This window comes from Ananas comosus, linkage group 15 (genome assembly GCF_001540865.1).
Source record: "Ananas comosus cultivar F153 linkage group 15, ASM154086v1, whole genome shotgun sequence".
Lineage (NCBI taxonomy): Eukaryota > Viridiplantae > Streptophyta > Magnoliopsida > Poales > Bromeliaceae > Ananas > Ananas comosus.
This window is the reverse complement of record NC_033635.1, coordinates 4,260,347-4,278,004: the sequence shown is the minus strand read 5'-3', so window position 1 is coordinate 4,278,004 and position 17,658 is coordinate 4,260,347. Positions and strand designations below refer to the sequence as shown.

The window sequence follows — 17,658 nt, the reverse complement described above, 5'->3', positions numbered from 1 at the left end:
CAAAATTGCTCTTGTTGTGGTCATTTGAATATTATTTTTTGCAGAAATGACGAATAGAGGGAAGACCTGGGAGGACGACGCAATAGAAGATGATAGGTGTTCGTGCGCTCGCGCAAGAGAGAGAGAGAGACGTGAGAGAGAGAGAGCGAGAGAAAGCGGCGTGCGAGAGAGAGGAGAGGGAAGGCAAGAGAGAGATAAAAATAATATTGTTAATTAGATTTAGGGTTGTTGGAGAGTAAAATTGTCATTTTACATAATATGTAGTATTAACGGATTTCAGTAATGTAAGATACACGACCCCCCTCCCGTTAATATTTTTGATGTAATCCTGCTCGATTTGTAATGCTATATTAACGACTAGATTATATAGCGGATTAACCAAACACAGTTATCCTGCCAGGATTGCCTGTAATTCTGTCAGGATAACTCGAACCAAACGCACCCTAAAGGTAAATAAATGTTGGTGATGGTGAGAAGGTATTTTTGAAAATACCAAAAACTAAAATATTTTTTGTATCAAAGCAAATAAGAAAAATTGGTGACAGTAGAATGATATATTTGAAAGGGCAAAATAGTAAATTCATAGAGATAACAGTTATTTTAAAAATTCATTAACAGAATTTAACTTTAGGAGTATGTTGGAAATAGATTGAAACGTAAAAAATGTATTTTCAACATTAATCTTCTAAAAGGAGTAAATTAAAAAATCAGAAACTTATCCAGAGTATATAAGCAATTGCCCCTTAAATTTTGTAGGAATCAAAATTTACAATTTTACAATAACAGCCTCAAATTTTCCATATACTAGCCACTGCAATTGTTAATATTTTGAAACTACTTAAATTCTGGACAAATAATGCTAAAAAATTATAAAAATTTGATTTCCAGAAAGTTTAAAAAGCTTAACAATAAAATGGTGAAAACTGAACGAGGAGTCGGCACCGATGTCGCACCGTTGCCGACTACGAGAGTACGATTTCATTCCAAGCTTACGATCAGGAGTCGGCACCGATGTCGTACCCGCTGTCGACTACAAAACTACGATCTCTCACTTCCCACTTCCTAGATTCCTACCTACGCTGCAGAATCCTCGAGCGCGTCGTTCGTAAGCGACCGAGAGCGCGCGGTCGTGTCTATGCCCGCCGCTCGATCGTCGTCCCACGGGTTTCCCCTCCCATGGATCTCCTCTTCTCCTCATCCCTCCCCCTCTCCCCCTCCCCCTCCCCTCCTCCTCCCCAAATCCTCGCTCGAATCGCGGTCCGAAACCCTAGGATCTCCCTCATGGCCTTCTCCGCCTCGCACCCGCGTCGGCGCCGCCACTCCGGTGGAGGGAGCTGGGTCGGCGGCGCATCCTCGGCGAAGCCGCGAGTTCTAGCGACGTTTATGGCTTCGAGGGACGGCACGGGGCTCCCCGAGGGGTTCCATGGCGGAATCGCGGTGGGATCCGCGGTCACGGTTCTTCTAGCGGTCATGAATCGCGTTCTCTACAAGCTTGCACTCGTTCCCATGAAGCATTTTCCCTTCTTTCTCGCGCAAATCACCACATTTGGGTGAGTTTCACTAGTAAATTGAGGTGCTTGTTTTGGTATTGGTGGTTGATGGATTTATGAGTGGAATTTGAGATGTACATTGATCGGTGATATATATGATGTTAGTTTCCTATCTGCTTCACCTGGTGTTTCTGATAAAATGTGAAAAATTGGCTGTAATTTTATTTGGTAACTGGATATCCCTCTTTTTACAAATTCAGGTAGTTTTTACTGGGTTTGTATCCTAGAGAATGCAATTTATGTTTGTATACTTAGGTCTTTTTCTAGTTGAACCTTCCCTTATTGGAACAATTGATGAATCATGGCATCATAATTTATGTATCTTATAGAACTTAAGATGAATAGGTAGGGAAATCCATGAAGTCTGAAAATAGTAATAATCAGTTCATTTTTAACCCATGATTTCTATTTCTAATATCATTTCGAATTTCTGGGACATAAATGTTTACTTATATAAGGCTGGGCTTCTCTCAAGAGTATTTGATTGTTACTTGTTCTTAGTTCTCAAAATTTCTGTAGAGTATTTGGATTGAAGATCCATGACTTCCAAGCTTCGAAATCAGCTAGACTATTTGAATAATCTAAAAACATAAATCAGGGCTTTTAAAGTAATTTTTGCTCATCAAGTGGATGCAAAGGGTTGTGTATTGAACAAGTGCCTTAGAATACAAGATAGGATTTATTCTTAGCTTCTAATTGAATAATCTTCTTGCGTGAACTTTTAATTTTCTATTTAATTTCAAGACCACTTAGTAGAAGAGATAGGAAAACTATAATTTCAAATTTCTGGAATTTTTAAGTACACTAGATCATATCTAATTGGATTGATCGTATATTCAAATTTTTTAGATGAATCATCAATTCAAATGCTTTACTATCAGTTTTGCAAAGTATCACCACTCAGATACTTTTGAAAGCTCTCTCTCTCTCTCTCTCTCTCTCTCTCTCTCTCTGCATGTGTGTGCGTACACGTGTGTATGTTTCTTTTTACATTGCTTGATGCAACTATAGAAGTATAGTTGATTGCAGCACATACGTTGTGCTTCATGTGTTTCTCTATGATATATAGAATAGACCATTGAGCTCTTTTGACATGCTAATACATTTATCAATATAAAGTGTGCCAATTGTGACGTAATTCATTGCAGATATGTGGCAGTATATTTTTCTATTCTGTACGTTAGATATCGTCTTGGAATTGTAACTAAGGAAATGCTGGCACTTCCAAAAACTCGTTTTATGGCAATTGGTGTTCTTGAAGCCCTTGGTGTTGCTTTAGGCATGTCTGCTGGAGGTAATCCCATAACGCTTCCTTTTATGTTGGATTTCTCAGGATACATACCCATGCTATACAATAACAATAGTGCTTCCATCAATGGATGGTTAAACTGTACCTGTCTCTGAATTTTCTCTGAGAACATTGGAAAAGGTTAATTCTTTGCACTGTGTCTGAAAATAACACAAACATGATTTTTTGAGGTATGAATGACGCATTGTTTGTTTGTTTGCTGCTTGTTATCGGTAAATTGTACTAATGGTCTCTGAACTTTTTTGATAGTTTTCTCTTGGTCCTTGTTCTTTTAAAGTTGACAAGCAACACCTGAGAATTTGATACGTTATTTCTTTGCCTCCTTTTAAGAAATAGTGAAGCTAAAGTGGCAGCCACGTTAACTTTACATGGAGGCCACATCAGCTTCAATTGAATGACATCAGCTAACATGGCAGCTACCCGAGCTTTAGTTGAGTGGCTGCAATGCTAACATAGCACACCAGATTGGCAGCCATTCAAGTTAAAGGAATACAGAGAGGGCTTACTTTGAGGACTTATGAAACTTCAGGATGTCACTTGTCCACTTTACAAGAATTGCGACCCAATTGAAACTATCAAACAATTTAATGCAATTTTCCTGTTGCCTTTTGTCTATGAGATATTTGCTTTTACAGGGTCACTAGAACTTGAGATTGCAATTGCTCCAGTAGATTAAAGCTCGTTTTGCTCTTAAGTGTTTCCTCGTGTTTGTGCTTACAGCTATGCTTCCTGGACCTGCCATTCCCATATTATCTCAGGTACTAAATTTGAGCTCGATTATTTTAAACAGTAATTGTTTTCGTGGATAAAATAATGAGGATCATTAAGACTTTAATCAATTATTTTTGGACAAAAGGAATTATCTTCAGAGAATGCAGTTATTAGTGATAACTTCCTCAATTATGATTTGCTGGATTGTGCGAAGTATAATAAAATTATCTTCTTCTCCTTGTCTGGTTGCAGTCTTTCTTGGTCTGGCAGCTTATCTTCTCCATAGTAGTTTTGGGAAGGAAATATTCACTCAACCAAATCTTTGGTTGCTTCCTTGTAACAGCTGGCGTAATTCTTGCGGTAGCAAGGTATAGTTTGGACTTTTCAAGCACAGTGTAATGTATCATCTTTGTTCTATTGTCTTTTTTCTTATCGAGTTATTATTTGTGTCATTTCTTGTACCATTAGTTTGTTGTGATCAAACAATTCATAATTGGTGTCCACATGTCCTTTGTCATCATAGAAAGTTGTTCTACATAATCAGCAAAACTATATTACTTTGGTGACATTGCTATGAGATTATTGGGTATATGTTTACTTACGTAAGGCTGTAAGCTGCTCCTTTCTTTTAGGTCTGCCAATAGTCCTATTCTCATCTAAAAGACTAAATTTTGCACTGGAATTCAAATACTTCATTCTTCTTCCTCCCACGTTAGTAAGCACTGTATAATGATTAAAGCTCGAGAGTAGAGATACTAGGAAATCTCATCAGCCTGCAAAAAAAATAGAGGAGATTTCTTTGAACCATTATTATTTTTATTTTTTATTTACATTTTTTTATTTATCTGCCTCATTCCAATATCACATATTATCCTTGCTTCCCAGCTGGTTAGGTAATATCAAAACCGACAGCCTATGGTAATATAATGTTAGTTGGGAATCTTGGATGATTTCATCACTTCCCAATAAACCTATTGTCCTTCCAATATTAGTTGCATGATGACATTATCACTATTTTGAATAGAATATTCCCGAAATGTAACAAGCTGATGAAGCAAACTCTCCATTGAATTAAGCTAGAGTGCTTGAGCGTATTCACGCTTCAGTACTATCAAGTAACTTTGGATGATTGGCAATCCAAATCAACCACCCATACAGCCAAACATGATCTAGGAACTGAATTCCATATTTTTGGAAATAATTTGGATTTAAGCCAATTTGGATGCTTTCACTCAAAGCGAAATGGTAGCCTTTTATTTATATTGTTGTCGTCGTCCTGATTCATGAATGCATTAGTAAACAAAAGAGCCTAAGAAAGTACAAGCCCAAAGCAGCATTGAGAAACCGTCGACCAACAATTAACTGCTTATTCACACAAATGTCTGTTGCGCATTGTGTTTCCAGTGTGAAATTTGTTTCCTTTGTCTCCTATTGTTATCATATAAGACCTCTTGTTTTCATATATTGATGGATATTCAGAAGACTCTTAATGCCTTTTTGTCATTTAACTGCAGTGGTGCAAATGAGGGTCAATTTCTATCTGAAGTTGATTTTATTTGGCCAGCACTCATGATACTTTCGTCTGCATTTCAAGCTGGTGCATCCATTCTCAAGGTTTAAGCCGCTGATAGTTATTAACTTATTATAATTATATTTCAATTCTTGATTAGGAAATCTCTAAGCTATATGCTACTTATCGCAGGAGTTTGTTTTTATTGATGGTGCCAAGCGTCTTCAGGTTTGCTATTGTTTTTAGCTTGTTTAATGGAAATCTCAGTTGTGTGGTCTCCTGATTCTTTTTTAAACGAAAGAAGGAAAAAAAATAATTTACTATTTTGTTATTTTTGACTGATTTGATACTTTTCTTGTAGGGAAAGCCGCTTGACATATTTGTCGTTAATTCCTTTGGATCTGGGTTTCAGGTGAGTTTTAATCATTTTGATAATAATTTTTCTGCCATATATTTTTGGTTTTTATTACAAACATTATTTTGAAGTTTGCTTGGTATTTCTGCACACGGTAACATTTCCTTTGTTGTGTCATAATTCTTGTGTGTTTTCTTATCTTTGAACTTGCAGGCTCTTTTTGTTTTTCTTCTTCTTCCTTTACTTTCTAACTTGAGAGGAATTCCTTTCACTGAGCTCCCTGCATACGTAAAACATGGTGCTGGATGCTTTGTGAATGTGGGAGGCAATCTGAGAGGCAAGTTTCTTTCTTTGTAGTGATGTCTTTGAATTGATATTTCTTTTATATTATCTTGAAGTATTTAAGGTAGGTAGTGGTGGAATCTCATTTCTTATCATTTTGTAGAAAGATTAGTAAGTTAATGCTTTCTTCTGTCAAACCTTTGCTGTTTCATATAACATTGACCTTTGGATCCAAATTCTCTTTTCTTATAAGAAAATAGCGGGGGGAAAAGATCTTTATATCTTGATTTGCAATCCATGGATTTGATCTTTCTTGAAATTGTGATGAATTTTAAGCTTTCATGGCCAATGTCCTCAGTGACGTTAAATAACTTTTACACCTATTGTTTATGCCTTTATACGTTTTTGGGACAGTTGACACCTATTGTTTCTGCTTTTATCTCTTCAAAGTAGCGTCAAATATTTTAGCTAGGTTTCGATCCCTTACCATGCAAGGAGAGGGGGAATTTGCCCCTTAAATAGAATGATCTTTTTCTTCTTGTTGAAGAATATTATTCCAATAAAACTGCTTCAAGAGAATTAAGAGAATTGCTTTCTATTTTAGTGGACTATGCTTCTATACTGCTGACCCCATCACTAAATCATTTTGTCCTTGAGGAAGAGCAAAATTGTTAATAAATGTGAGTTCATTATCTTTGAATCTAGTTTTACATTGGATCTATCATATTAAAGCTATACCATTTTCTTCAGATTGTGAAGGAGCTCCATTGCTGCCTCTACTATTTATTGTGATGAATATGGCTTTCAACATATCATTGCTTAATCTGGTGAAGATGTCGTCTGCATTAGTAGCCTCTCTTGCAGCAACCTTAGCAGGTTATCTCTCTCTCTCTCTCTCTCTCTCTCTCTCTCCCCTTAGTGCCGTCAGAAAGAAGGAAGAAATAGAAGAAAAGTAATTGGTCATGTTTAAGGTCTTGCTACAAAAAGGTGAAAAAGAAAAGAAAAGGCAAGATAAAACAGAATAATCAGAGACGCAACATCAGTCTACTAACCAAGGATTAAGGTGCCCATTGGCAGAGGGCCGCATCCACCGTGCCACATCGTACCAACAAGATATAGCTTCCGTGCCGATGCACACGACTCAAAACCCTTTATTTTTTAAATTAGTAAATAATTTTTTCGATAAACTTCAAAAGATTTGATAAAGATATATAATAAACAAGTAGAATATTTTGTTGCTAAAAACAAAAAATATTTCATACTATTATGTGCCGGCACACATATATTTTTTGTGACCGGCACGCATCGGCACGGCCCAGCATGCATCGGCACGGCCCAGCATACATTGTGCTGTATCGTGCCGGCAAGTTTTCGGTACGATCTTGTGCCGCGACGCTCAAGTCCTTGGTACTACTAATTACCAAAGCAGAAAATGTTATAGGCTCATACTATATCTGTTCGGGGCTGATTATTATTTATTTTTCTAATTTTTCATCTCAGTGCCCACCTCCATCTACATTCTCTCTCTTCCGATGGCTTACATGCCCCAAGGGACGAGCTTAAACACATCTTTCATTGTTGGTACCGCAATACTGGTATTAGGCTTGTTACTATACAACATTCCTCAACCAGCAAAGCAGATCAAAAGTGATTGAAATTTTATTGCCTCCGTGTTCTGAAGTTCTCAGCAACTTTATAAACTAACTACTCACAAATCAATTCCGGCTAACCGCATCAATGGGCAATACCCCACAAGCTTGCACATAAGGAACTCCAGTATGTTTCGTTATTTACTTCTAGAAACAAAGAAAGCGACATGCTTCGATCGTTCTGCATAGAAAAGAAAGGTTACTACTTAGTTACCCAGAAGGTTCTGATCATTGTTGAACCTTTGTGGCCCTACATTTTATAATTAGCTTTTGGCTTGACATTTGTTAGAGAGACGGAAACGACAAGGACATTAAGCTTTTGTAACTTATTGATTTTGATTAAAGATATAATTCTTTTGCAAATATTTATTTGATTGGTTGCAGTTTGTGGACACCATTGTACTTGAAAGTGTTGTACTATGAACAGAGCTGATTTTTACTTGTACTTCTTATACAAACTCTTTTGTACGATCCAAGGGGTAACCACGGCGACAAGATACACATTGTAAGATTTCTTTTCTTTTCAATAATATACTGTTTATGTTGTTCATTGTTTTTAGCTCCAAAAGATGTGCTTGGTTTCACATCATATTTTATGGAATAGTTTCTTGCGTAGAATCAAGAAGTCCAAAAAAATAAATTATTGTTACCTTTTTGTCCTGAAGGTTAGGGTTATTCAGTAATCCGAGGTGCGAGCGCACTGACGCCACCGCTTGGGGCATATTTGTTTTATTGAAAGCGGTGAGGATGATGTTATTTTCGGTCGTAAATGCTATTTACGTTTTTTAGTTTACTGTAGTTTTATTTTCGATCGAAGCTTAAAATCATCAAAATATCGTGGTCCATCTCAGATTGAAATTGATCACCAAAAAAAAAAAAAAAAGAGTAAGGAAAAAAAAATAAATTATTAACCATGAAAATTTTAGCTTTTATGTTATTTATTTTTTGCCAAATGAACAATAGAATTGAGAAACTTCTGTTCTATAGATCTGGAACCAGAGTAGTAATATTTATGATATTATGTGAACTTTATTTCATCCAAACGACTCCTTCAATCCAAATTTCATCCTCAGTAAACAAACAGGCTACAACTGCACTCGCTCGACACAAAGATGCAGTTATTTACATTTTGCATTTGATATGGCTCAATCCGCCAAACATGCTGAACTCACAATTGTCGAGCCTTCTAAGTTCCACGCAATCGCCACATGCAAGATTGCGTAAACCAAACACATCCTAAGCATTTTGCATTCATATGTGGCTAAGCTCACTCATACTGAACATTTTCAGATGTTTATCTTATTCTTGGGATACTACAACTGACATCGTGAAGCACCTGTTATTGTTGGTTTGTTTGCAACTATCCCGGATACAATATGAACTTTCAAAAAAAAAAAAGATTTTACAAAAAATTGCAAAAAAAAAAAAAAAAAAAAAAAATNAAAAAAAAAAAAAAAAATCTATGCTCTTTATTCTAGAGAAATTCGACATGTGTATTCCAAAATGAAATTTATATTTGACACCACCACCATCCGAGAGTTGTTTCAACTCTTTTGGGTTTTAGTACTCCATTTATCCTTGGCAGTTGTGTTAACTGGTTGGGACAGCTATGCAAAATTTTATCAGGAATATAATACAAATAACTCTTTATTGAAATGTCAATACAAGTAAGTTATACTAAGGGTAAATTACACTTTTGGTCCTTAAATTATGAGGCGCGTGACACTTTAGTCTTCAAATTTTAATTTGTTATAATTTTTAACTCGATTTTTTTGAATTATTACAATCAAATCCTACATTCTAATTTAGCAAGCGCAATATTTCTAGGTTAAGAAAATTTTATATAATGTAGTTGAAGATGCATGTAGGTGGAAANGCAAACATTTTTTAAAGTCAATATAATTAAAATAATAGTAATAGTAATAAAAGTTCTTACATTGATTAGGGTTTTTGTCCAAGGTGTTGTCCATTTTCTTAATCTTCATCAACAGCTTCTTCATCAACAGCTTCTTCTCACCATGGTTCATCAACAGCTTCTTCTCACCATGGCTTTTTCTTCTCTGTTTCTTTCTCTCTCGCTCTCTCTCTCTCTCTAGAAAACCAGAGGTTTGGTGGCTTTTTTTTTTTTTTTTTTGAAAAAATTTAGGGTGCGGTGGGGTGTGGGTAGGGGTGGGGGATTAGAATATGTTTTTTTTTTTTTTTTTTTTTCATTTCCCGCGTAGAGTTGGGAGTTGGGAACTTGGGATCGCCTCTAGGGAGCCTCGAGATGGACGCCTGCTCCTCAGCCACGCGGCGTGCATCCGGAGCATCCCCAAAAAAAATTTTTTGGACATGCTGTCCATAAAATTTTTGTCCNAAAATATTATATCTATAAATAATTTGTTTAGTTGCATACAGTTAAGGAGCACATTCCTAAATTTCTTTTTATTTTATATATGTGATAGTAAAATCATTTCCAATGTAATTTTTTTTTTTATTTAAAAAGTTATTAGGGAAGTAAGCTCATATTTTTTGTTTAAAATTATTCTCCCCACCTGTGGTTGATTTGAGTATAATTCTAATTACTGCAGTTGGGTCTCTTCATACAGTTCCAACTGTTGCAGTTGGGACTTCTAAGACAATTCCAACTCCAGTAGTTGGATCCAAAAGTATCAAATCAAATACTGAATTTGAATTTATATATAATTATAATTATAGTGTAATTATAATTACACGCAATCAAATAGTTTTTTTTAAAAAAAAGAAAATTTAAAACATAAAAACCTAAAAAGAAGAGGGAGCATTTTTTTTTTTTTTTTCATAAAAAGTGCTTCTTCCAATTGTTACTCCATAGCCAAGTCAAAGAGCCCCCTACATTGGCAATTAATTAACAATAATTGGAGAGACTCGCCGACACTTTTTTACTACAGGGTATAAAGTGCCACGTCACGGAATCTTTGACCCACGTGTCTATGACTTGGTCAATGGATTGCGGAGTCGATCTTAGCCGTCCATTCACATAAGTAGAGGAAAGCAAGTAATTCCACACCCTCCGTCTCAAAAAAAAAAAAAAAAAAAATTGAATGCACCGGGTGTATGAGTATGCCTTACACCACACCTCTAAGGGTAAAAAAAACTAAAATAGAAGCTTCAAAATTAATTTCTTTTCTCTTTTCAATTAATTTCGTGTGTTCCGTGACACTTATAAGATTTATATATAAAAGATAATTATAAACTCGGATACTGATTTTTTTGAACATTTTTTTGCATGTAGGTATTCTAGATATTATAGATCATCTCTGTCAAATTAGGCACTTTTATCCAAATATTGTTTATAAATTAATTCTTCTCTTCTGACAATTCAGATGTTAAAGCGTAAAACTTTTTTCTTCTACTAAAATATTATTTTTTGACTGAAAACTATTTTTGATAGTTGGAACCATACAGCTTCTTAATATGTTGTAACATCGGCATTTTTTTAAAATATCTTTGACGTAACCTGTTGTAGTGATCTTTATTAGAATTCTTTTAGACAAAAAAATTATTCTTGTACGTACTAAATTGCTTAAGCACCACTACTTATAAACAATTATAAAATATTTTAATTTTCTCTAAAGTTTTTTAATAGGATTTTCTTATACTTACGTCAAATAGTTCTAAAAATTGCTGTATTAAAAAAAAATTCACAAGAAATACATATTCAAAATTTATGATTTCAAATATAGCTTTTAATTGCCTGAAAATATATTTAATGGTTTAAATCTCAATTTTCAGGCATGCGGTGCACGGTAAGCCGGGTGCATCCAGTGATCCCTCGATCTTACGCAAGATTGTGACGTCATCCTTAATTAGCGGATGCCAGAGGAGATTTTTATGTGTTGGGCAAAGTTTTTAAAAGCTTCACTCGTTTGAGAAATGTGCGGTTAGGATGATATGGGTCCTTTAGTGTTGAATGAGTAGTTGGTTGAATAGTATAATCTAACGGATAAAAATAATCAAATGATTAAATTTAACGGTAAAAAACTCGATAGCACCAAACTCTTGGTGCTATCGATAATATTCCAGCCGGACTCTATATATATAGAACTAAGTTGGTATACTATCGGTAGCATGAAGGCTTCCCTTCTACCAACTTGTTTGCGATGATGCGTCTTTCAAATCAACGATCGGCTCCGTTAGACTTGATATACATTATTGAAAATATTTGAAAACTAAACTTCATAATTTTTCAACATTATTTGGCTGGTAATCAAAAGATTTCTTAAATGACAATTTTGATGGCTGATGTGATGCGTTTGTAAATTTAACGGTATAAAATAATCCAAACTTGACGAAATTTTTATAATTTTTTTTTATTACTTAGAGTAAGATCAGTAACTTTGATTTTAAATTCAAGTCTATTATCATTATCATCATTTTTTTATAAGATTTTCATTTTCAGTCATTTATTTTTAGACTAATCATTTAATAGATAAATGATGTCAAAAAATTATAAAATTTGATTTCTAAATGCTTTTAATAGTATAGATCAAATCTAACATAGCCGATCGTTGATTTGGAAGCCGCATCATCGAAAATAACTTCGCAGCACGAAGGTTTTCGTGCTACCGATAATATACCAGCCAGACTATACATATAGAATTAGGCTGGAATACTATTAATAGTAAAACACTCTTTTTGCTATCAAGTTTTTAACCCTTGGATGAAAAATTGTAGGGTCTGGATGATATTAATCGTTTAGAGTTGAGTGGTCCCCCTAGGGTTGAGTAGTCCCTACTGGGTTATAGTATTTAATCCAATGGTTAGAAATAATGAAAAGAGTTGATCCAAAGGCTAAAAAACTGGTAGTAACAATAAAATTTTGCTACTAATAGTAGTCCAGTCCAACTCATATATATATATATAGAGTGCGGCTAGGATGCTTATGGAAGCACGGAGAGCTCCGTGCTTGCACTTTGTTTTCGATGTTCGGACTTTCGAATCGACGATCTGCTCCGTTAGACTTGATCTAGAGTATTTGAAGTATCTAGAAAATAAATTTTGCGATTTCTCGATATCATTTGCCTAGTGATCGAAGTGGCTCAAAATCAACGGCTGAAAATAAAAATCTTACAAAATATGATGATATGAAATTAAAATTTTAGATCAAAGTTATTGATCTTGTTTTATATGGTGTAAAGAATTTTCTATCATGATTTCATGTGATTTGGATATTTCTATACCGTTAAACTTGCAACCGGCTCACCACGGCCGTTAAAATTATTGATTTTGAGCCCCTTCGATCACTAGGCAAATGATATCGAAAAATTATTTTCTAGATACTTCAAATACTCTAGATCAACTCTAACGGAGCCGATCGTCGATTTGAAAGTCCGAACATCGAAAACGACTGGGAAGCACGGAGGCCTCCGTGCTTCCATAAACATACCAGCACAACTCTCTCTCTCTCTCTCCTCTCTCTCTCTCTCTCTCTCTCTCCTCTCTCTCTCTCTATAATATATATATAGAATTGGACTGGGCTACTATTAATAGCAAAATTCTATTGTTGCTACTAGTTTTTTAGTCTTTGGATCAACTCTTTTTATCATTTCTAACCATTGAATTAAATACTATAACCCAGTGGGAACCAGTCAACCCTAGGGGGACCATTGAACTTTAACTGACAAATATCATCCTAACCCTACAATTTTTCATCCAAGGGTTAAAAACTTGATAGCAAAAAGAGCGTTTTACTATTAATAGTATTCCAGCCTAATTCTATATATATATATATATATATATATATATATATATATATATATATATATATATTATTTAGTGTAGAGCTACTATGCTATCGGAAGCATAAAATAGTTGGTGCTTCTGATTTTTTAGTTCTTTGATCAAAAATTCTACGGTTGAGATGATAGCGGTCCCCTTAGGGTTAGCTAGTCCTCATATGGTTGAGTGGTCCTCATTGGTTAATAATATTAATCCAATGATTAGAAATGATCAATCACTTTATACTTCCGATAGTATAGTAGCTCTACTCTATTATTTAAAAAGTTATTAGGGTGATAAACATTTATTTGGTTTAAACTTGCTCTTTTCACTTGTTGGGTGATAAACTTTTATTTGGTTTAAACTTGCTCTTTCCACTTGTTGTAGATAGAACTGCTTCTAATATTGGTGTAGTTTCAAATAAATTTCTAATTTCAGTAGTGAGATTCAAAAATATCAAACCAAATATTAAATTTAATTTGTATATAGTTACAGTTATAGTGCAATTATAATTACACACCTCAAACAGTTTTTAAGAAAATGAGAATTTTAGAAAATAAAAACCTAAAAAAGGAAGGGGGAGGAAAAAAATTCCTCTAAAAAAGTGCTTCATCCAATTGTTGCTTCACAGGCCGCAATAACAATAATTGGAGAGACTTGCCACTTAGCACTTCTCAAAAATTTCGCCCACACTTCAAAAAAAAAAAAAAAAAAAAAAAAAAAAAAAAAAAAAAAAAAATTACAGAGGACAAAGTGCCACGACACGGAATCTTTTGCCGACGTGTCCTTGACTTGGTCAATGGATTGCGGAGTCGATCTTAGCCGTCCACTCACACAAGTAGAGCTCAGCAAGTAATTCCACACCCTCCGTCTCAAAAAAAAAAATATTGAATGCACCGGGTGTATAACTGCGCCTCATACACCCACCCAAAAAAATAATGATAGGAGCCTCAAAATTTAATTTCTGGCTTCTTTTTCACTCGCCACATTCATAAGATTTGTGTATAACAGTTTATAAACTTTAGATACTAATTTGTTTTGTAACTTTTTATATACAGGTATTTTAGATACTTTAAAACTTTTTACATAAAAACAGCTTGTAAATATTTTTTTCTTCTGACAATTCAGATATTACAGAAATGTCAAACTTTTTTTTATTCTACTTGAAATACTTTTTCCTTTGACTGAAAACTATTTTCTATAGTTAGAACCAGACAAACCCTCAACATATTATAATATCAGCATTTTTTTAAGTCATATTTTACGGTACATATAGTATGATTCTTTATTAAAAATTTAAAAATATTTACATAAAAAAAATACTGCTTGCGTATTCAAAATACTTTTCCATAAAAAAATATTTACAGTACATGTATTAAAAAGAAAATACTTTTACTCATAATAAATACGTATTCAAAATATATGATTTCAAAATATAGCTTTTTAATTATCGGAAAATATATTCAATAGATTAAATCTCAATTTTTAGGCATGCTGGTGCAAAAGTTAAGGAATACGGTGCATGCTACACTGGTTGCATGCAGTGATTCCTCCATCTGACGCACGGTTGTGACGTCATCACTAATATAATGATGTCAGAGGAGATTTTACGTGGAGGGCGAGGTTTTCACTGGATTGGCCCGGACTAAAGAAAAATTACCTGCTCCGGGTGTATAAATATACGTCATACACCGCCCTCTTAGTTTCGAAGTTTCAAAATTAAAATCTAACCTATTAAATTTATTATATTAATTTAAAATTCCCCTATATTAAAATCATAAATTTCAGATACCTCATTCTTACAAATCAAATAATAGTTATATTTTATTATTAATTTTTTTAGAACAATAAAAATTAATAGTTTAATCAACTCACTATGATATATATACATACAATTTTTTTTTAACTATATTATCTCGCTGTAATCTTTGAAGGTATCCCACGGGGCCTTTTTAGATGGTGCAAATCGCATTCTCTAATTAAATTTTTATTTTTAAAAATATTAATTATCAACTATTAACTGCGGCGCATTGAAGTGTTCGTGTGCACCAGGTGCAGGAGATAAGTTTCTACCGCGTGGGACCCACCGTTGACTAAAAGTCATTGCCGTTGCAGCATCGAGTGTTGACACGTGTCCGTTGACGACACATCAATGGCTCTTTTCCTTTTTCTTTTTTTTTTTTTTTGGTTTAACTGAATTGCTACTTGTATTCTTGTAAACGAGAAAATTTTAAAAAAATAAACGACCTTCTAACGTCGTTAGGTAACGTTAACGGCTCTTATTTAAAGTACTTAACGTTGACTTGCTGCGCCTTCTTTTGATAGGAAAAGTTTTTTTTTTTTTTTTTTTTTTTTTTTTTTTTTNCCTTTTATTGGCAGATACTTATTGTGATTTTATCGGCTTGATAAAATTTATTATAATTTAGAAAAATTATAAATTTTATTTTTTAAATTTTAAATATTTTAAATTTGATTCAGAAATTCTATCATAAAAAATAACTTAATAATAAGTACAAAAATTTTCGTACTTTAAAAAATATAATAATATTACTCTCTCTCTCTCTCTCTCTCTCTATATATATATATAAGAATTCAAAAATTTTATCATCGAAAATAACTTAATTATAAGTACAAAAGTTTTCGTACTTTAAAAAATATAATAATCTTTCTTTCTATATCTATATCTATACATTAATTTTTATGACTAAATTCTACATGTATCCACCCCCTTAATTTGGAGAAGAGTGGAGCCTATTTTTTTTTTTTTCTCATTTGATTACTTTTTTTCCTTATTTTTTTCTCATTTTTTTCTTATTTGATTATTGTATTATAGAAATAATTTTAATCATCCATTTGTATGATATGCAACTTTTCTTGAACAAGGTTGAATAATTTTGTTGAAACGATTAAATTCTTTTTTATTATAGTTTTATTTTTTAAAATTATTTGTCTATAGTGTAAACTATATTTATTATTTTTTGTACTAAACTGATATTTTATTCTTTATAAATTTTTACTTTAACGGTATCTACCCGCTGTAACGCGCGGATCACTACACTAGTATATATATAAAAGTTGTGTTCTTTCCGTATTGTATTTTGTGCGGCCCCCTCCAGATCTGAGGGCTCTAGATTAAGTTAAAGAGCTAGCCCAATCGACTCTCGATTTCAGAGAGAACAGCGTGATTCTTTATACTTATAGTTAAGTCCTTTTCGATGATAGCGTTTTTGAATTGACCATTCATACCATTAAACATAACGAAGAGCATTTGAAACTTGGAGAAAATAAAATTTGTAATTTTTTGAAATTATAATGAAGGCCATCAAGCGGATATAAAATGAACGATTAAAATCAAATGACCTCCTAAAAATAGAAGATTTAAGTTTTCAATTTAAAATCGGAGTTATTAATCATTATCTAAATAGTGAATAAAATTTTCTATCAAAAAAACAACATATTCTGATTCTTTTATATTGTTAAACTCGCAAGCATTCCATATCGATCGTTAAAAATTATTAATTTGGAAGTATTTTGATTTTATGACAAATAATGTCGAAAAGTTATGAAATTTAATTTTTAAAAATTTTAAATATTTTAAATTATATTTAACGATATAAATCATGCATCAATTCGAAAATTTCATCATCGAAATGACTTATGAATACAAAAATAATCATAGTCATAAAAGTATAGTGATTGGACTCTCTCTCTCTCTCCATATTTGTGTGTGTATGTGAGACAAAATTATACACTTTTAAGAGGGTTTTTGCATGTGGGGGGTATTTAATATTTGTTTGTGCTCCTAAAAGAAATTTTCTTTTTTTAAAGAAACTCTTGTGATTTGTAGTATAATAGGAGACACATATAGCTAAAAGTAGACATATATTTGGTTGTATATACTATATAGTAGATTGTGCTATATAAAATTATAAATAATTTGTTGACTTAAGTATCAGTGTGAATTTATATTACAAATTTTATTATCCTAAAGATGGATAGTAAGGTTATCCAATATAGAAGAAAACAATATCTCTATCTTAAAAGATGATTAATAAGGTAATCTTATATATTAATTTGCTTAATTTTCTTTTCAACTGCAACAGTTTGAGCTACACTCAGTTTGAATATGGTTCCAATAGTTGCACTTGAGCCTTTTTGTACAGTTTTAATTTTAGCAGTTTGATTCAAATATATCAAATGAAATTGTACATTTAGATCTGTATATTATAATTGAAGCATAGTTACAACTACAAGCATCAAACAATTCCTAAATAGTATTATGTACATGTGTTGCTTCTATGTCTAATTTTAACCATCATTACCTGTAACGAAAGCAAGAAGTCCAAATTTTTTGTAGCAATGAATTTCGCGGTCTAACAGAAAAAGAAAAAACATTCAATATACAACAAATAGAACTAGATATAAGAGAAAATTGTATGTGGTAATGCTTATTCTGATTACACTTTTTAAAAACAAACTTTAAAATAAATAAAAGTTTGAATTTAAGAAGACTCAAAATAAATCTTTAATATTGTAAAATATTTACTGACTGT

General features: G+C 33.1%; 1 protein-coding gene across 1 annotated transcript; it reads left to right on the top strand.

Annotated features, from left to right (window-relative positions):
* On the top strand, positions 955-7,837 carry LOC109721678 (protein CLT2, chloroplastic-like). The gene is made up of 10 exons (XM_020249401.1): positions 955-1,550; positions 2,699-2,844; positions 3,580-3,617; positions 3,823-3,938; positions 5,085-5,184; positions 5,273-5,308; positions 5,442-5,492; positions 5,649-5,772; positions 6,468-6,593; positions 7,218-7,837. The coding sequence occupies exons 1-10, from the start codon at positions 1,012-1,014 to the stop codon at positions 7,370-7,372; spliced, it is 1,431 nt and encodes a 476-aa protein (XP_020104990.1). The 5' UTR covers positions 955-1,011; the 3' UTR covers positions 7,373-7,837.